This window comes from Macrosteles quadrilineatus, unplaced genomic scaffold (assembly GCF_028750875.1).
Source record: "Macrosteles quadrilineatus isolate MER2022 unplaced genomic scaffold, UCM_ALF_1.0 Scaffold_8__2_contigs__length_117827958, whole genome shotgun sequence".
NCBI lineage: Eukaryota > Metazoa > Arthropoda > Insecta > Hemiptera > Cicadellidae > Macrosteles > Macrosteles quadrilineatus.
The window spans coordinates 107,220,059-107,241,910 of NW_026542601.1; the positions used below are offsets into that span (position 1 = coordinate 107,220,059).

A 21,852-nucleotide genomic window follows, 5' to 3' on the forward strand; every position below is an offset into this window, starting at 1 on the left:
TTTTGATGGATTACATTTTACAATTTAACAACATTATTTTCTCATTCGGGGCAATATTGAATTGCAAGGCTGATAAAATTAAAATACTCTATTCAAATATGTACTGGGATCATCTTATTTTAAATATTATAATAAAATCAACCCAAATCTGTATTTGACCAAGTTAATACAGAATATCTAAGAGCCTTGAAAATAATAAATTTAAAAATGCATATTAAAATTGAAACACGTACCTATAACTTACAAAATGTATTTTGCATAACGTTTGAATGCCACACCCAAACGTTATGCTGGTTATTGATATCCCTAACATATCACAGATTTGAGTGCAATATGTTACACTCAACTAAATGGCTGAACATGGCAAAGGATGTGGGAATAATTTATATGCCACACAGCTGACTGCCCGACTGTGACTTTGGGGCTGGCTCTGTTACGCATATTATTCACGTTTCCCAACTTATATCGGACAAAATTGTTGGGAGTTGTTGGAAATTACAACTAACCTCAACATTCTGTATGTGTAGTACCTGAATTTGCTTAACACAACTTTATGTCAGTGTAGTTTAGATAATTTAAGTTAAACTTGTGTTTAGAATTGGCGTATCAGCAAGATGTGATTTATAAATGTGTTTTATCATTTAAAAATAAACGTTGACATTAAGTAATATATGTATACATCTCTATTGGTATTATTCAGGCGTTGTTAGCCTATTTAGATTTATGATATTTCACTTCTAGTACCTTGGAAATGTATGTTATGTTTATATTACGGGGATAGAAAATGTCCTTTCTATGAAATTATTATTGTATTATTATATTATATATTATGCTGTCTTTATATTGATGTTGGAGAATTCAATGTGAAATAATATTGTTACCACCAGGATCTATTTGCGATCATAATATGATATTAGAACGGGTCACATCCCAAATTTAGTTTTGAATAATAAATGTTTAAGACATTTTATTAACAAAAACTAATATAAAAACTACACGAGAAAAAAAAATATTATTCAATTGTTATATGAAGGTGTCAAAACTTCTTAACAAATTAAATTTATATGTTTCTATGTAATTTATACTTCAAGTATGTAACAAAATAGCTCTTGAATTATTTTTAGTATGTTTTAAACTTTAGGGACGAATCGCTTTTTTAAAAACAACGTTAATATAGTTACAACTGAATTCCTTTGCTATCTTATCAAGAGTGTGAAATAACTAAATCAAATAGTAGCTAATAGACAGAACTTAAATGATCTAGTATTTAAATTAAAACTAATCATACTTTTTCATGGAATAAGATATATAGTTTTGCTTCAATTTAAATAGTGTAAGCTGTACTGAAGCATGTAAATAATAAAAAAAAAAATAATAATAATCTGGTAATGTCAAATCAATAAATTTACCACATATTTGTTTGGTGGAAATTAGTTTCAACCTTACCAAAGCAAACTAACGCTATAATCACAAGGGAGAAGTACATGTTACCAACAGTTTAGAATGTATTGTGAGATTCTGCAGGAGTTTGGCACTGTAGAGCCCTCAATTTTGGCCACCAGCCAAAACTCAGCCCTTGACAAGCCTCTATTCCTACCGCAGTGCTACCACCCAACCCTACAAAACGCCATCTCCAAGTAAAGTCTTATTCCATAACCTCTTACATTGGAAGTAATACATTCATATCGTGTTTGCAAATCTATGTTGGTAGAAGTGTATTTTTGCATCTGCAACCGGATAAGACAAAAACATATTAAACATAATTAGGGCCAACTTTAAATCTGCTACAAAAACATATTGTTTGGTTATTAGTTATACAACTTTACATCTTTATTATTATATCATATTTTTTTAAATAAGTGAATTATACCCTTAATATTGGTTTTACATTATTGTGAAATTAAACAAATTTCTTCAACGATCGTCAAAACAATGTGAATAATTTTATTTTGCATGAAAAAAAAAACTATTGTCATAAGTTTAACGTAGCACCGTTTAAAATGAAATATCAGATACGTAAGTAATTTCAATTAAAAAAAGAAGCAGAAAAGGTTCAGTTATTTATAGAAGGATTTCCTAACGTTCAATAGCAATGTGGCATTAGAATCTAGAAGATTTAATTGCCACATTTTAAATATACTCCAAACGTAAGAGTGTGCTTAATGGGATTTGTTTTCTCTATAGTTTAGAATTCGATACTTGTTGCATATCACATAAGTAGCCCAATGTTTAAATTACGATTATAGAACAGTAATAAGACATGTAATATTAATTCGTATCATTGACTATTGGGTAGGTACTGAAGTAGACTTCCCATCTATATAAACCAGCTGTAGCCAATTTTTCATTAAAAAAGAACGTAGTTGTGAGAACCAGTCATAGAATGTGCAAGTGACTAAAAATCTCTATTTTATACCTTTTTTACCAGGTTGATTAATCGACAACGAAAACAGTCATATTTAAAGTTAAGCTCAACACACATTAAAAGAGCAAAAGCTAAGGTTGGAGAAGGCTAAAATTAATTACTTGTTAAAAAACTAATTCAGGAAAAAATCTTTTTAAACATACATAAACTTCAATAATCTTATGAATTGATTTAGAACAACGTGTACATGTACTAGAAAAAAGACATGCCTATAAGTTAATGACATAAATTCGAATGAACAATCTTGTTTTTTTTTACAATTGTATGTTAGTGATCAACGATATTGAAGATGAATGTAAAATAATTATTGGCTTTCCGTCTCCAAGAACGTGACGTCACGCCCAGCTGTACAGGAAGTGATACAAGGACATCCGTATCAGCAGAGCAACACCGGAAATGCTACAGGGACTTCCGGTTCGACGGCTTCAATTCCGTAGTGCATTGCAGTGTTTTGTTTGGCTGCAAGCAGTGCGGAAGTGAGGTTGCCGTACCACTACCTCCTGAATCACGTAGACGAGAAACTTTGATTGTCAATTTAAAGTTTAACTGTAGGAAATAGAACTATCTAAAGTAATTTGCCAAGACTTTATCCAATTGTTGGTTAAAATTGGTTTTACTAAAATCTTCTCTTATTTTTAAGTAGGTAGGTTTAAGCCCAGGATAGAATACGATCGTATGATATTGCATATGTAGAAGTTAATTAGATGTGTAATGTTTAGATTAAAGTGATCCATACAAATATAATGTTACACAAGAAATGCATTCACAGTTGAGGTATCAAAGTGGAGTATGTGTATTAACTTTTATGAACTAATATTGTACTTACTGCGGTATATTGTTTTGTTATTTTATATTTGTTCGACTTTATCTGCTAGTCTACCTATGTAAATGTTGTGTATATTAGTTGGAAAACTTTTAAACACGACGGCATTGACCAATAATGCAATTTTTAATTACACTTATATCTTGCTTGACAAATGATTCTTTGTGGTAAAAACTTTCTCTGTGAATATACCATTTTTGAGTATTAAAATATCTACGATACAGTATTGAAATGATCTCGTTGCACTTTTTTTACGCAAGTTAAAAAGTTCAACGTGAAAATAAAGTTTTTGTGGATGTGCCAGGAATTGGACCTTCCTGCACCGAAGTCCGAGGAGATTCAACATAATATTATCTAAATTTTATTCAAAATTTATAATACTAATCGTTTGGCTTGATTGATAAAAATAGGTACGAAATTGGTTGAACCTGGAATCAAATATTTCAAGCTGTTCATCTTTCTCGTAACTGGATCATAATCCCCCCCCCCCCTCTACGAACTTATATTTAGGCAAAAACATGAACGTTGATTTTGGAATACAATTTTAGTAATTTTTGCTTCTTAATCTTATACGTATAATTTTTTGTAGTTCATTTTTATGTATAATTTTTCGTAAACCAGTATTTCTGCTTTTTTTCTCCAGTCTATATATCCCCAGTATTCCTTTGTAATTTAAAGCCTTTTTATATCTAATGAATACATAGCTCATTTATTTACCATGCAAAAAATATTTACCCCTATGATTAATTGTATTCCCACATAATACATATTTAAATGTTAACTGAAAGATCATCTTATTAACTAAATATAAATAAATCTCTTTAATGGCAAAGTAATGAAACACCTTCATTGTCATACAGTTAAGGAGCTTAAGTTGCGAAACACATAACAGCTTCTCTGATTTCCGACTGTTCATTTTCATATTAGTGCAAAGTTTTAATTAGACTTGTCACCGTTATGCAGAGTTTATAACAGTATTAAATTCATCAATTAAATGTTATTAGATTACTCATATATCTCATTTCTCCCTTTGTTATGATGTAAGATTATTGAATAGTTTTCTAGTTAGTTTCATACTTAATAAAATAAAACTAAATAAATAAATTTACAAATTTAATAATTAGAATAATCACTTGATAAATGTATCGTATTATCAATATATATACTAACTTATGGGTTGAGTAGTATATTTTATCTACAAGTTTCCATTATACCTTTGACTATCAATACAACTTCTGTATCTAATAGTCAATGGTTGTACTTAAACCTAAAAGCTACTGGGTTTTACTATACAAACTAAGAAGTTAACAATTACGTATACAAATTGTCTACAATTTTACATTATAGAAGGTTTTTTTCGTATCTAATAGTTATAAATAAATAAAATTAAGCAATATCAGGTGTAATATTGATTTTTGGCAAATATGAGAGGATTTTAATTATCACAAGTGTTTCCTTCTGTTTACATCACAATCTCTTTGGAATGACTGAAGACAATATATTAACAAATATATATTATGTTTACATGGGACAATAGTCCAACACATTTTCCCTCCGATTTCGTTTACATTTTTCAATTAAAAACATATTACACCTATTCATTGTAACAATTGTAATGTGTCAATTCATTGTAAACATGTCAAGTAGTATAAAAACACTGTATTAATCTTTACCACCTAGCATGAAAAAAACGTTTTGTTAAATATTGTTTTAGCAAATTTGTCTTCAAATTTGTACATTGGATGAGGGATCTTCTCTGTGTATGGTCAATGATAGTCCTCTACATTCCACAAGAACATTTATTTATATTTTGTTTGAAGATAAAGGGTTAAGAGTCTCTAAACTTTTAGTTTTTTTCAGGGGTAGTCAGTGACCATCACCAAGGCCCTCTGCCCACTCTTCTATACATTCACGGGGAGAGCTTTGAGTGGAACTCTGGTAACCCATACGACGGCAGTGTCCTAGCCAGCTACGGTCATATCATCGTAGTCACCATCAACTACAGGCTAGGGATACTAGGTATACACAGTAAATACATGTATTAGTACAGGGTCATAAGTCAGTCGATTTGTAGGTCAAAGCCTACTTCCTTTGCAGCTTATTATATTTTTATCCTGATCGAAATTAAATAAATGTCGTATGATGGAGATTGGTTGTACAATTAATTGAGATGCTGTCCAAAAGGGAGACGATACTCTTATTATAGTATCGACAACCATAAGTAAGTATGAGGGTGTAACGCTTACCAAAATAAGTAAAAGATATCTAGTGACAAATGTGTGTGACATCCTGAAGAGTATAATGTACATATTGAATTAAAGTATACCGATGTTATAAGTTAACTATTAATTACCTTTGTGTCAGTAAAACAGCATTACAATAACGCTTAAACGTAGTTTTCAATATATTATGTATAAGCATAAGACCTAATATAATATTTCATGAAATAAGACACCTGGTATTAAAATCAGCTGTCAGTGGTATTTAAACGTTATCACAAGTAGAGGAGATGAAAGGTTAATTGCATAGTGCTTTCATAAAAAAAAATACAATTCTTCATACAGCACTCCTCTTTTTATACTAATCAACATTTCAAAATAGAAAATGCTGGGTTTGCATAGCTCACAGAAATTTAGGATAGAATATAAAGTACTGTAGTTTTGGTTTCTACTATAAAAATATATTTTATAGTTTCAATACTATGGAAATGTTTAAGATTAAATATTTTAAAGTTAAAATAGGTTTTCCTTCCTATAAACATTTCAGATATGGCTATAATTATCATATCTGAAATGTTCAATAAAATAAGTAACATATGACAAATTTTGAACTAAACTTAATAGAATATTAAAACATCAAATATGAAATAGTTGAGTGCTGTAAGTGAGTTATATAGAAATGTATGCCATGTAATAATACATAAAATAAAACCTATAATGCATGAAATCGGAAATTAATCAACTAATACAGTTTCCCAAGAATTCATTCAGTAATCCATTTACGATCATAACAGCTAGTCATTTCATCAACCTAATTGGCATTTCTATAATCTAATTTTACATTATTAATATATATTTGTATGAAATAGTTTGTTTATTAGGTTTTAAATAATTTATTGTGTGACTATTAATTCAAAACCCATAGCATTTTATTACCAAGCTTAATGTAAATTCAGCACTATACATTTAATTAAAAAGACCATGATACACGTTTCAGATTAAAATATGAAATATTGACCAGCAATATTAACAAATATATAAAAATATTGATGATTGGACTAGGTAGTTACAATAAATACTACGTTATCATGAACTTTCTATGAATATTATAAAGCGTACTCAATATAAATTCATAAGAGATCAGCAGGATAAGATAACCTCTCAAACATAATTACAAATTAATAAACGGAAAGTATACCAAGTAATTAGAATACCTCATGTAGTAGTGTCTGCAACCTCAATTGAAATATATTTTGCATTTTTTTTAACCAAGCGAAACAAACAAGAACCTTAAGAGCCCATTTTAGAACAGAATTTTCTTCATGAGTTAAAAGCTTGCATATCAATTTCCTTTTAGGAAAAATATTGAGTAAGTAAGTTGATGGTATGAAGAAAAATCATTGTGCTATACTTAATTATATGGATATGGATAATTATACTTAATTTTATGGATGGGTGTTTTAGCAAAGCAACGCTTATTAAAGGGTTCTTTTTCCCTTTCCTTTATATTCTAATAAAACCGAATATTAAATTTAAGAATCTGTATCTGTATACATGCATTTGACACAAATCTATATATTTCAAAGGATTTCTGAAGACCGGATCAAGAGGTAGTGCACAAGGAAACTTTGGACTGATGGATTTGGTGGCGGGGCTTCATTGGCTGAGGGAGAACCTGCCATCCTTCGGGGGAGATCCTGAAAGTATTACTGTTATGGGCCATGGTACTGGAGCGGCATTGGCTAACTACATAGCAGTGTCACCAGTTGCCAAAGGTAAGTGAACTAACTATATGTTCAATTCACTATGTATTTTTGATTCACCTTACCTCCTATTGTAACTAATGTAGCCTATACTGTAATTAAGTAAAGTGTTTGACAGCAGACCAATATTTTTTTAGTTTAGGCGTTCAGTAATCCTTTAATAACCTTTTATCTGTGGTAATGCGAGGGGTTATTTAAGTGTCCATAATGTGGTGATGGCAATTAATTATCTCTTTAAAGTAGTTTGTGTTGGTAATGATAAAACAAATGTGTATGAAGTACACTTGAGCATGTAAAAGTTTATGAATTATTTTCCAATGATAGAATATACAACAAAATTCAGGATTCAACAACAAAACTGTGCGAAAAATTGTTATCAACCCAAAAAATAGCGTAAATGAATGTTACAAAAATAAATAAAAATCTTCAAAATTTGGTTAGGCTTAAATTGTTTTTATGCAGTCAATTTTACTTTAATATTCTACTATACGAAAAAAAATCACGTCCCTGGTTTCTCCGTTCCAGAACTACTACACAGGGTAGTGCTGTTTAGCGGGTCCGGCATGTCTCCTTGGGCGTTACAACGGGAGCCTCTGGCCGTCAAGAGGAAGGTGGCAGAACAGACGGGTTGCCACGGGGACCTGGTAGAAGACGACCTAGCGCCGTGCTTGAGGACCAAGACCCTCCAAGAGCTACTGGCGGTCAGGGTCGACCCGCCCAGGTTCCTACCGGGCTTCGCCCCCTTTGTGGACGGTGCAGTGCTCGTCAACGGCCCTACAGTTGGAGGTGCGGCTCTGTCGGATTTGAGTGTGGAGAAACGTGGTAGTGGATTTGAACTCGCAGACTTCCCCGATAGGGAACTCCTGTTTGGGCTTACAACGACAGAGTCCTACCTAGACTTAAGCGCGCAGGACTTGGAGTTCGGTTTTAACGAGACCAGGCGCGACAGAATATTAAGGACTTATGTGAGAAACGCTTACTTTTTTCACCTTAACGAAATTTTTTCTACTTTAAAAAATGAGTATACAGACTGGGAGAGGGCGAGCGGGAACCCGTTGAGTGTGAGAGACGCAACACTAGAGGTGTTGAGTGATGGACACACGGCGGCCCCTGTGATACGACTAGGGTATCTACATACTGTGAGGGGTGGAAAGACGTTCTTTCTACACTTCAGACACCAGTCCTCGCTCACCGACTTTCCACAGGTAGGCTGAAAATGTTAAATGGGGCAACACTTAATTACAACTAAAAATATAAAATATTTTTTTGGAAAAAAATAACCTCTAAATAGAGATTCTAATAAGAATTGGTGTAAATACCTGTTTCGATGTAATACAAGTTGTTGATTGTGTCGCAACTAGTTTTAACTGTAAACTTGTTCAACTAGTGGCATTAGCTACAATTTGGATTACCTTATTAGTTTCTTTCACCAATTATATTCAACGTAACTGGAGGCTAACATAAAAATGAAATGAGCTTATTACTAAAATACATAGTAAATGTACATCTAAGCTTTTTGTTAAAGACTCAACGGAAATAAATGTATTATGAATAAATGTAAGTTATAAGTTAAACTAAAATAGTTTAACTTTATCTTCTGCTTTTTTACTAAATTCATTGAGCAATGTCAGCAATAGATAAGTAATTATTAGAATGTAGTTAGTTGTTGTAAGTGATTTTAACATGTCAAATGTGCTTTCTGTAAGGTCATCCTTCGTTTATGTGTGTATTTATACAGGAAAAGAATAAAACCAAACAACAGTAACAACAAAGGTACTTAATTTTTGTGTTGTTGTTGACAGAGAACGGGTAGTGTGAGGGGTGAAGATGTGCCTTATGTACTCGGACTGCCTCTGGTTGGTGGCCAACCGTTTTTCCCTCACAACTATTCCAGTGAAGACGGTGCCATCTCCAAAAAGCTCATCCATTATCTTTCAAATTTTGTAAGAAGAGGGTAAGGAAAAACTACAATAATTTAGCAATTGTGGAGTGTTAAAAACTTCTGTAATGGTGAACCAGATATATTTTAGATCCAAGACTGTTTCAAAATCAAAAATAACAAAGTAAATAAAAAAAGCTCAAGTAAATGCTTTGATTGATTTCGTTAGATCACCTCACAAAGCTATCGAACTTGCACGCTCACATTGCCAACTAAATTGTTTCTCTCCTGTATAGATCAGTCCAAATATTACATTAAACCATATTGGACCAAAACAGTGTTACAATAATAATAAACATTGATCTAACGTTTTAAAATTTTTAAAATTGCTAAATAATGAGATATTTGAGGATAGTAAAAGTTTTTTTTTTATATTTTTCTCTGTTGTTATTACAATTTGAAATAGAAGTAAATTGAAAGTGTTAAGTGACATACATTTTAAACATGTAAATATCAAATAATTGTTATTACAAAACAGTTAATAACATAGGTTATATGATTAGTCAATGTGAGTATTTAAAAGCACTTGAATATTAAGTTTGAAAAAGAACAGCCTTAGAGTACTTTAAAACACAGTACTTAAGTTTTCACGTAATAGATTACTAAACACAACTAATACTGGTATGGTTAATCTTAACTGAACTCAAGTTAACGGTAAAATTCAGGAATTAGAGCTATTTTTTTAGTTCTTGGTGTTTTATAACATTAATAAATAGTTATCGTCTCAGAAATACTAAATTGTTATTGATTTTTTATTAAAATATAACAATTGTCTTCTAAAATTATCTCTCAAATTGTTATAACACACTAGGAAGATGATAGAGAATGCTAACTTAAAAGGTTTTAAGACTTTAATTCAGTCTGTGTCATTTTAACCATAATCAATTGAAGTATGTGTTTCACTTAATTTAGGATTAAACCATATGCTGTTTACGAGCGGAGCCATGTGGTTTGTCCATGATTATATATATATACACATTTAAATTATAATTTACACAATCGGATGGATTTCTTTCAATGACATGCTAACATAAATGTGCATCTGAACTCAAACACAACATTTTTTTTTTTTATAAAGAGAAAATCTAGATTAATTTTTTTTTCAAAATGGCTTAGTTCACCAGATATCCACCATTTTGACATAGTCAACTGACCATTATTAAACATATAATGTACGTTAAGATAGAAGAGACCCATGTTAGAAAAAATAATCCTACTTTATTCGTCTTAAGATTCTAAAATGGCGGCCATTTAAACTCTTTAAAAATATATATTACAAAGGCATGGCTGATTTTATGAAACCATGTCTTGAACACTTTTATTTGGCATTTCTAATTTCCTATCCAAAGATACCAAGTCCAAAAAGAACAAATGAGGAATAGCTGAAATATTAAGATTTTTATTTGTAAAATATGGCAAACTTGACTAGGTTAGTCTTTTTTACCCCATTTTACAATAAAAAAATCTTAATATTACAGCTATTTTTAATTTCATCTTTTTGAACTTTGTATCGTTTGATGGGGCATAAAAATTCTAAATAAAAGTGTTCCTGACATCATTTTATAAAATCAGCCATTTCTAAGTCATTTCAGTAAAAAAATCTAAACGGCTGCTATTTTGAAATCTTAACATGAATTTAAGATTTTTTTCTTACACGGGTCTCTTTTATTTTAACATACGTACCAAGTTTCATAATGGTCAGTTGAAAAACTGTAAAGTTAAAAATGTTAAATTAAAAAACAATATGGTGGATATCTGGTTAACTAAGCGATAAAAAAAAAAATGTCTTTGCATTTCCCTTTATTTTGACCCATGGAACCATTTCCTGGAGTTTGGATGTTTACTTACGGAGCACCCTGTATATTTTACCCGGTGGTTAAATATTGTCATTCGTTTCAGTGATCCAAACGGCGCGGATAGCAACAGCAAACGCGTTGAAGAGGACACTCCATTCTGGGACTCATATGACTCAATCAATCAACTTTATCTGGAGTTAGGTAAGCCAACGTCGAGCTACGAGCTAGGAATGTTTATCACGTCATTCACAAGTTTCGATCACAACTTTGTTTACCAATCCCCAGAGGGTCCTAGTTAAACATTATTAAAACTTGTGCACGTTCGCCATGGTAGTTAGAGTCTACTGCCTATTGGGAACACGTATTCAATTATATAGCAAATCTAGGTAGTTTTAGTATTTTTAATTATCTCAAGTTATAAATTTGGGCCATGTTGACTATTGATTATGTTTTCAAGATAATTAAAAGTTGAGTTGAATGACTTATTATGGTTTACATAATCTAGCTGTTACCCACGGGTTTCACTTCAATAAGTATTAATACTGTACAACTATTGATTGGGTAAGTTAAGCTAAAAAAAAAAACAAAATAGAATAACAAAAAAGAACAGCTGAGGCATTTTTTAACATTAGGTATATGGAAAGATCCCTTTAGAATTATGACCTTATAGGGCAATTTATTAAATAATGGATAGTGTTGCACAAGGTTTCTCGTCATGACGAACATTTTAAGTATATGGTTTATGGGGATGTGACTTGTATTTTTTAAAGGTTCATGGGTATTTTTGAATTTATATAAGGATTCAGTTATAATTTATATTGAATTTGTATGATTTTTTCATTATTTATGGTAGGGGTGGGGATTTAAGTACCGATTACATTTATGGATGTTTCCAATTTATGTTAACTATCTAGGTACAATAGTTTTATACTTTAATTAATAAACCACTTGTTATGTATTATTAACAAATTTGTGTAATGCAAAAACGTTGTGTAATGTTTTTGTATCCCCATTTCTCGTGAGCAAATCATAACCATCCATCAAGAACAATATCCAGTTTAATTGAACATTTTTAACGAACTTGATCTCACAGTATGAAATCGGAAGCTATATAATAGTATAAAATGAAATAGTAAAACATGAACCTTTACGTGATGAGGGTGTAATTATATCTATTAAACAGCATAAGATAATAATCCAGACTATATGTAAGAGTATTGTTGCAATCTCCTAAAAATCACAATCAAACGAGAATTTAAACGAACAAAGATATTCTTTTACAAACATAGGTTTAGAAAGCCAGGAATTCGTTAGGTTTGCTGTATACGGATTGTTAGAATCTCAAGCAGACATTTTAGCAGTATTTAATTCATATTATTATCAACATTAGTTTAGTACGATGGATTGTTACATCCATACACTATTTGGTGCAATTTTCCTTTTTTATTTTATCAATTGTATAAAGACTATTTATTTAAGATATTTACCTACGACCCTAAACTAGTTTTTCCTGTTCAGTTTTAGAATTAAATAGATTCACTTCCAGCAATGTTTATTTACCTAACCTTATTGTTGTTGTTTTTCTCTCAACACGAGTAACGGACATGATGTTCAGCGATTGGGTTTAAGCTTGTCATCCCTTTGTAAATTTTGAAGCACGTTTTTCATGTCTAGTTCATGTACGGTGACACTGGGTGCTAGTGTCGACAACATTTTGTTTCTATTATTTTAGGGTTAATTTCTTGATTTTTGCTTTACTGTTTGGTTATATAACTAGGAGACTAGTTATTGTTTATGATTAGATCGTATTATTTGGTTAAACAAGGTTTTAAATTACTGTAATAACTGGAAACAAATTGTAAACAAAACACAACCTCTACATAAACCGTACAGAACTAACAATAAAATTGTCTTCAGCTGTTGCATAAGGATGAGAAATCTATTTGGGGGAGTATGTTTTATCTATGGTTTAAGGTTATAAACGAAAACATAACCCCTCTTGCGTTTTAATACACTCGTAGAAGTTTTAAAGGCACTCGCCATAGCTCGTACATTAAATTTTCTACTCGTGTCTTAAAAACTATCTTTACGCAATCGTTGCGTAAACTACTATTCCATAATGTTTTCCCGTGGTGTTGCAGGCAACAAAACGACGGTCCGAAGCCACTACAGGGGTCACAAAATGTCGTTGTGGCTCAACCTAATCCCTCAGTTGCATCAGCCTGGTCTAGAGGAGCTAAGTATGAGACATCATCACTTCCAGGAGGAAGGCGCGCAGTACTACGACGGTCAGTATAATATCATTGACGAATATTGCGTTTAAGTGTTGAAATATATACAACAATACATTAAATTATGCACAGATACTCATGCACTGATAAAATATAGAGTGCCAAAAAAATATATTGATCCAATGTTTTCATAATAATTAGTATCGGACGCTGAGTGTTTGTTTGGGTGAAATAATTTTTAGTCAGCATTTTTTTTTTTTTCAGACATAAATTTATGATAAACATCAAACAAAATATTCAAAATTAATTATAAACAATGTTTAAAGTTTTAACGTTCAATAATTTGTTTGACAAATACAAAATGTAAAAATGTATTTGTTTTGGAAGTTTTTATATATAGTTTCTCACTATGTAATCTCAAGAGTGATGTAAAATATTGATCATAAACAGTATTTGGTTATCTAAAATATTCTTGTTTTTAACCCCCCCCCCCTCCAAAAAAAATTTCTTGATCTTCGACAGTAAAAAATAAACCTTATAATAAATGTTCTGTATTATTAACCGATAAATCAACAAAATAAACTGTTACAGGATCTGTGAGACCTCAGACACTACAAAGGCCGAGTCTTCCCACAACAACAACCTCGACTACGTCAGCGCCGCAAGTGGTGACCACAAAAACTACCTCAACAACACGGAGGTCAGACCAAACAACAGAGTGTCCGCCCAACACCACGACAGCAACAACCCTGGAGTCTCGACCTAACAACAACAACCTGTTGAGGAAACTAGCGTCCAGTCATTATCAGAGCTACACGACTGCACTTACTGTAACCATCGCAGTAGGCTGCTTCTTGCTGCTGCTCAACGTGCTCATATTCGCTGGCATATACCACCAGCGGGATCGGTCCTCCCAGGAGAAGAAGAAGAAGAAGAAGGAGGAACAGGAAGTGAACAGTTGTTCGAGCAGTTCAGGGGATGTAGAGGGAAAACACGCTCTGGTGGAGATGACGTCATCCAGCACGATGGTGGACCTTCCTCTACAAGAGTTTAAGTCCTCTCCGCCTCGGAGGGGGTCCAACTGCCCCCCTCTGTACTGCGACCCCCCGGAAGTGACGAGTCCAAGTATCCCAGAACCCCCTCCCCCACCCAAAGCTCAACCACCCCTGTGTAACCAGTCCGGCATCCTTAGACAACAAGGGTGTCCACAGACTCCTAGTACTATGAAAAAACGTGTTCAAATCCAGGAGATATCGGTGTGACTCCGTAACGAATCGTTTAACTCGGTTGTAAGATGTTTATAATTTTACTTATCGATTGTTATTATTGGAGTATTTTATCCGTGTTACTATGCAAATTCGCTTCGACGATTTCTAGGAATAACTCAGTGCATAGGAATTGATACTACTAAATCTAGGCATATCTTAAGTGATGGGAGGCTAGAGTTTTGAATGTTTCTAAATTCTCGTCGGAGCGTGCGATATGTGAGTCAGGACTCGATCCTGCGATGTTACCCTAGTTGTAAGTTGTAAATAATGTATATTTGTACTTGTTTCATTTTATAGCTTACATTTACAGTTCGCACGTTCCATTTAGTTCTGAGACGTTAAAAATGTATTACTGACTGTAAACTTAAACTTAAATGACTGGTTTGTTTTATAAATTGTAAACATACAATCAAAGTTTGTTAATTAATTGATGATGAATTTTTGTTGAGATTATAAAACTCTATTGCCAAAACTTTCATTTTACGAGAAATACGAAAATGCGTTTATAATGTGGCGTTTCTGCTGCGACTATGTTTTATGTCAGGAGTTTCTTGGTTATAAAGGTTTAACAGTATTAATAAAAAAACTATATTTATGAAAAGTCGTGACTTTTGCTCATATTTCCTATACTCTGTGCTTGGACTAGGTTTACTTGTTTTCATTAAATATTTATTTCGGTTGTTTGAAATTATATATAATATTTAGTGAGACGAAGATACTACTTTCTTTTCTTGTAATAATGACAAAATAGTAATCTAGGTTTGGCGAACAAAGTTACAAATTATTAGCTTTTCGTCTGCATTTTATCAACTGATTTAGCTTTAGCTTGAAATTAAATCCGACAAATTTTTATTTCAACACTTGTAAAATTTCAACATTTGCCAAGAAGGTTTAGCTTTACAAGGCAATAACTTAATATATTACATTATTTTATATGGAGGTTATTACAATTATAGAACACTCCGTGCCAAATATTATCCAACGTTATATCTTTACAGTAAAAAAAAAAAAATAACAAAGGCATCAAAACATACGTTATTCGTACTTAATTATCTTATTAATTAATTTATTTCAAACAGATGACTCAAAATACAATCATACATAGAGTGACAGAGTAATGGCGGAAGGAATACTGGCTTGAAACAACAATTAACTCATATAACAGTAAAAATTACAAGATATTTATCCTACTAATACTATAAATGAGAAAGTTTGGATGTATGGATGTATATTTGTGACAAGTAAACGCGAAAAATACTGGTCGGATTGGGCTGAAATTTCGTATGATGATAGCTCACATTCCCGATTAACATATAGACGCATTCTTATCTCAAAAATCCTAGTGGCTCTGGAGTTTCCCATGTTAACCTTATGAGCAATCATATTTTAAAAGGAATAAAAGAATTTTGTCAGCTGTTTCAACTACACAAGTTGGTTCTATGATATTTAATAGCATTAAAAAGTTACAAAGTTTACCAACAGGGTGCAGTACTACATATTATTTTTTCTACATTTATGACATCTATCCTATAAAGGCCACAAAGGTTAAATTATGTTTTTAAAAGGCTTATGTGTAACTATTTTATCAACAGATGTAAAGATCAAAATGTTTCTATTTCGTGTTCTCTTCCCGTTGCAAAGCACGGGTACAACAGCTTATGATAAATATCAAAAGCAATATATAAAAAAAATCAGACAGGTAACATGAATTACCATGATTCAGAGTGCAAAAAAGACTCATGTTGACGAAGATAAGAAATAGTATTGGATTAGATTATTAATCTGGTGCTGACTTAATTGAATCAATAATCGTTGTGAGCTGATGACGCCAATTGTTATAATAAGGAGCACGAAGATCTCAAGGATCGAGAAGGCATTATGCTGTTTGAGTATCACATGCATCTGACATATGTCAAGGAGAAGCTTACAAGTAGTGAGCTAAATATCATCTGAGCCATCTGTTGTAGTATAAAATATATTTATTATATATATTTTATTTTTTACAATACCTTTATTTATATTTTACTCACATTTATTATTTAGTTGTATTTTATTGAGAGTGAATAAAATATTGTTTCGGTGTGACAGAATTAGGGATGTGTTAGCCATGACTAATTATTTTTGCTTTGTTCTTATTATTTTTGCTGATACTAAAACTAGGATTTTAAAACTAGTTATGACGGTAAAATGTCAGTAAAACAATGTTTTGTTAAATTATTTATGTTGAAACAATCTTTAAAATAAAAATCTACATCGATGTGTGCTTTTTGTTGAAGAAAGCCGCATAAAGGAAAATGGTGGACGTTTGTGGAATGAGATATACTGAGGTTGCAATAGATAATTTTCAAGGAATAGTTTGGCAACCTACCAAAATAATACATTGCCAAAACGCTTCTGCAGCATTAAGGATATAATTCAAATGTAAGCATTCTCGTGGTATTATGCTTACTATTGTAATATTATTTCAAAATCTGAAAAGGTATGTTTTTAGATGTAGAGCAGGTAATACTTGGAGCGGAAATCAATAATACAAAGATGAGACTCAATGTTCATTGATTGAAGTGTATACCTTATGTGCTGTAGTTTCAAACTAGCAAAACAATGAGACACGATAAAATTTGATAAGCAGTATATGTGTAATCCATAAAAGTATCATGTTACAATTAATATGATACTTTGTCAAATGTTACAATTGCCACTTTGAGTAGTACACTTTTCTAAATGTTTATAGATTTATGACATCTTTCTTATACTAAAGTAGCTGATGTACCCGTGCTTCGCAATGGGAAGATGTACTATACCACCTAATCCAAACACTTGTCAAGTTAGTTTCAATTCATAAATAAAAAGCCACCAAGTTTATACAAAAAATTACCTACATGTAATTGTCCTACTATTGACTTATTATTACTTGATTTATTATGAAAATATATCAATAACAATATTTTCATTACTTAGACACTTAAATAAATCAAAAGCAGAGCCTGTGTTGATACAGCAACGGTTATAGAGTCTTTTAAATTTTCATATTCAAAGACATAATTTAAGATAAATAATCAGTAACAAAGATTTAGAATAAATAAACCCACCATAGTTGAGTCAAATATTATATTTATTTTTTTAATCATCTGTCTAAAATGTTAAAGGAAGCATTTGGAAGTTCTGCTTGTTTACTTTGAAATGTCAACGCAAAGATAAACAATGTGAATTTTCTCATGATTCCATGGAGACACATTATTGATATTTACTTTTGAAAACTTCACCTCAAAACTCTAGTCGTCCAAGGGGCGTAGCCCGAGAGGAACTAAGGGAAGTAAATAGGCCTATTACGTTCCTAGGTATGTGCACCATCTTTGTGCTTACTTTTGGCTGTACAGGTTTAGGATTTTAGTCGTGAGCCACAGCCGCCCAGACAGGCAGACAGACAGAGACCACTTCAATTTTATAATAGTATAGATATTATAATGGAGTAAACTGACTATACTAAGTATAGTACTGACTTAGTATTCATTTACAAAGTTACATCATATTCAGTATTTAAAGAAATAAGCTAACTCTTTAATCCACCCAACAAATACTGTTCAATACGATGTATCAAAATCTTGAATGAAATATGTCTCACTTGCCTCTCTTTTAAGGACATGGTAATTCAAGAAGAAATGATTTATTTTATGCACTGCTATTCTCAAGAGCGTTAAGTCCTTTTAAATACATAATTTATAGCCATTTATCAAAATTAAATTACGAAAGAACAAAGTGTATGCCCTAAATATGTTAGTTGTTGAAGTACGGGGTTTTCCATAAAAACTTAGAGCAAACTTAGATTCAATTTTAAATAATTCATCTGCCAATTATTTTAATTCTTTATTACTAAATATTTAGGTATTTCCTATCGCATATAAATTTTTTTTCAAATTTGTTAAACATCCTCTTGCATGTAAAGGACAGGCACACCTTAAAAATATGACTAGTAAAAATCTATGTTGCTTTTATTCCAGAAATATTCCGACGGAAACGTTTATGTCATTTTATATTAAACCACTTACTAACGCGATATTTCGTTTTCTTACAGTTGTTTAGCTGAATTAGTTAAATATTTTAAAAAGTTGGTCATTTTAACAACCAAAACTTAGTGTTATCTGCATGGTAAGCAATAAAAGTTCAAATTGAAAGTTTACATATTTTCTATGGCATACAATAAGAAACAATAAGGGTTGCGTTTTTTCATTCCGAATTACCCGAAAGATATTGTTAGAAATTATCTAATTGTTATGCTAATGCCTAATATAAGATAACACTAGAATACTACTATTATTATGATTTCCAAGATTATATCAATACAATATACGTTGTGTAAAAAAATCGAGAGATTTTCCATCTATTAAAGTTATCACTTAACTAATCATCAAACATAAAATAATTATCCTACATTGTATCAATTAAAGGAAATACATTTATGAGTAATCATAGCTCTAAAGCTACGACTTAAGTATACATATCAAGAAAATTTATTTGTTGACAGAAAACACAATTAACTAAATGCGCGCTATCACGTTTAATGAATGATGCTCATAGTGAAGCGATTCATCAAAGTATCTTAGTGTTGAACCGGGTCCACTGTTCACTGTTCAGCCAAACACAATTAGTTAGTGTCACAGTAAATTTGCCATCAAATACTCCATCAATACAACACTTGTACATCAAAGTCCGGCTCTACAATGCTATGTAGTTACACCTGTTGTGAACGTCATAGGAGTGACCGATTTTGACTTGCAAATGGACCAACTGATCAAAGTGAATAGTTTGGCAAAGCATTTCTTTAAATTACTTTTATTAGAATAAATGTTTTGTTTGATTTGTGAGAGCTTACATATTATGGAACTTTGGCCAAGCTTTATAGTTTATCAACGAGGTATCTACAAAATATCTGTGAAAGAACTATTAACTATTCCATAATTATATACATCAAACCTACCTTTTGTCTTGAAGTAACAAGGATAAGATGCAAACGTTCAAAGGATTGAGGCACTAAAGATTATCAGTGCAAACTATAGCATCCAATCCAAAATTAAATATTATGTATGAATGACAACCTTTTCAAGAAGTATGTAAAATGGATTAGTCAATATATAAGATTTTACCATTATTGGCATCGAAAGGGTTTTAACATTACTTTCAACAAGGAATATGAGAACGTCATTTAAGCTTGTTCTTACTTTATTGACCCTACAACAGCCAAGAGGAAATCTCTATTTGCCGGACTTTTTGGCAAACTCCACTGAAAAGTTGGTTCCCGAGTATAAAGAGCAAGTTTTATACATAGCTATTTATTATGTAGTTAGTAAACATAATTTTTGATATTATTATTATTCATTTTGACCCTTGTTAGGCCTATCCAACCACAGTTGTTGTTAATATGAAAACTTAAGTTATGCTGATCATTTAATTTAGAATTCACACAACTCCACATCTATTGATATGAACATGGAAATAGTTTAAGTATTACTAAACAGTTTTAAGCTTGATGTTAAAGAAATATTCACTATCTACAAAGGTAAAAAACTCAACCTGTGTCACATTTTAAATAGTCAGACTTTTTTCCAGTCAAATATTATATCTGATATATACATTGACTAGCTACAAATCAAAGAAGTATAAAAGAAGAAGAACAAATAAAACTGAAATACAGGTGGCCCTGGAGAGAAGAAGAAACAACATTATTCGTTTAATTTATTTAGCCAGTGGCTGTGATAAGACAGTGCTGGCTAGCCTGTTTAGTTTAATAAGTTTTAAAAACTTTTATCACATTTTAATCGCTTAACAAACATGGAAAGTTAAGATTATTATGATTGAGACAATCTTTCAAACAATCTTTTTAAATACCACAATTTATTAATTCATTGATCATGAGGCTGCATACTAAATGACCTGACAAAGTTCTAAGGAACGAAAGTAGTTTTCATACCAACAACTGTGTTTGGATAAGGAATATTTTATTATATCAATCATGTTCGAATTTTGCCTGCTTATTACTATTTAGGCTACTCAATTACTAGTAAATGCCCATCCTCTTCTGCGAGTATCATACGTAGGGAAATTAAAATTAATAAATGATGATATGCGTTGAAATTAGTTTATTAAATAAATTTAGTACTAATAACTAAAGTCAATGCTTGATAGTTACACATCTGTAAACCTAAAAACCATTTAGAGAAAGATAGAAAAGACGATATCTGATTGCGGGATGGCGGCAAAGAATTAATCAGTCCACACAATCAAACAAGATTCGTTTTTCTGTATTTGGTGATAAATCCCTCTCTGTTGCTGAATATTTCATTTCGAAGACAAAGTTAAGTAAAAAACTATATAAAACCTTAAAAATATCCTTCAATTTTAATTATAAATTCAAACAATATTTTTTTACTCCTACTAGTATTTTTCACGTTGCTTATAATGTCAAATTAATTTATACATCATTAATGGATTTAGTCATCATTTGAAAAACACATTTTTATTTGCTTATTTGCAAACGGTGCTTATTATTATTAATTTTTTTTTTGAGGTTGGCAGCATCTTTTAACCTTGCATTCGCCCGTCCACATAGACTAACTGCCCTTGCGTGGAACAAATCCATTAAAGCAAGGGGTGAGCCGGTACAGTACAAAGGGGAACTGTTGATCAAATGTTTTCGGCAGTGACCAGGATACGAACCCACGACATCGCTGTCTTGGGCCTGAAGGCTGCGACGCTACCTTCTGAGCCACCGACTCACCAATATTTTACTAATTAATTATAATACAGCCATTTACAACCTGGAAACCGTATATGAAGACCTATGTCACTGTACAAACAATAAAATCATTTTCAGTTTTTTTTTTCAAAAAAATATTCAATGATGTTAAAAAGATTATTTATCAATTATAAATAAGATACTAGTCATGTAGTTTTTTTGTAACACAATTCATTTAAATTTTAGCTAGGCGTTGACATAGGGTAGGTTTATCTAATGAGAAGCTTCATTAATATAACTTTGGGCGATGTTGATAGGCTTTTCAGTAGCCTGGGTATAGATAGATGCCTTCCCCAATTGCATAGCCCTATCACCCTTAGGCATTTGCAATAAATTATTTTAAATATGTCACCATTGTTGCGCCGAAATTTGATGTTGTGGTGCGTTGTAATGATGGAGTACTTGATGGCAAATTTACTGTGACACTAACTAATTGTGTTTGGCTGAACACTAGACGTCCATACAAACACAAAGGTCCACAAAGGACTTGTAACGCTAAGGCACTTAGTTTACTCTCCTGTCCCCTGTGTACTTGCTATAAAAATACAACAAATGTAATTAGTATTTCACCCTTAAAGTTGCTATGATGCAATCAATA

At 31.7% G+C, this 21,852-nt stretch overlaps 1 protein-coding gene across 3 annotated transcripts in view; it reads left to right on the forward strand.

The window, feature by feature from the left end:
- LOC128999703 (neuroligin-1-like) overlaps positions 1–15,029 on the forward strand; it is a 231,835-nt gene extending 216,806 nt beyond the window's left edge. For all 3 annotated transcript variants that reach the window (XM_054426339.1, XM_054426340.1, XM_054426341.1), the window contains 7 exons: positions 5,109–5,267; positions 7,054–7,242; positions 7,756–8,435; positions 9,033–9,184; positions 11,069–11,166; positions 13,107–13,253; positions 13,788–15,029. In XM_054426339.1, coding sequence (XP_054282314.1) covers positions 5,109–5,267; positions 7,054–7,242; positions 7,756–8,435; positions 9,033–9,184; positions 11,069–11,166; positions 13,107–13,253; positions 13,788–14,458 — 2,096 coding nt within the window. In that variant the 3' untranslated portion in view covers positions 14,459–15,029. The remainder of the gene's footprint in view (positions 1–5,108; positions 5,268–7,053; positions 7,243–7,755; positions 8,436–9,032; positions 9,185–11,068; positions 11,167–13,106; positions 13,254–13,787) is intronic.
- The last annotated feature ends 6,823 nt before the right edge of the window (positions 15,030–21,852 follow it).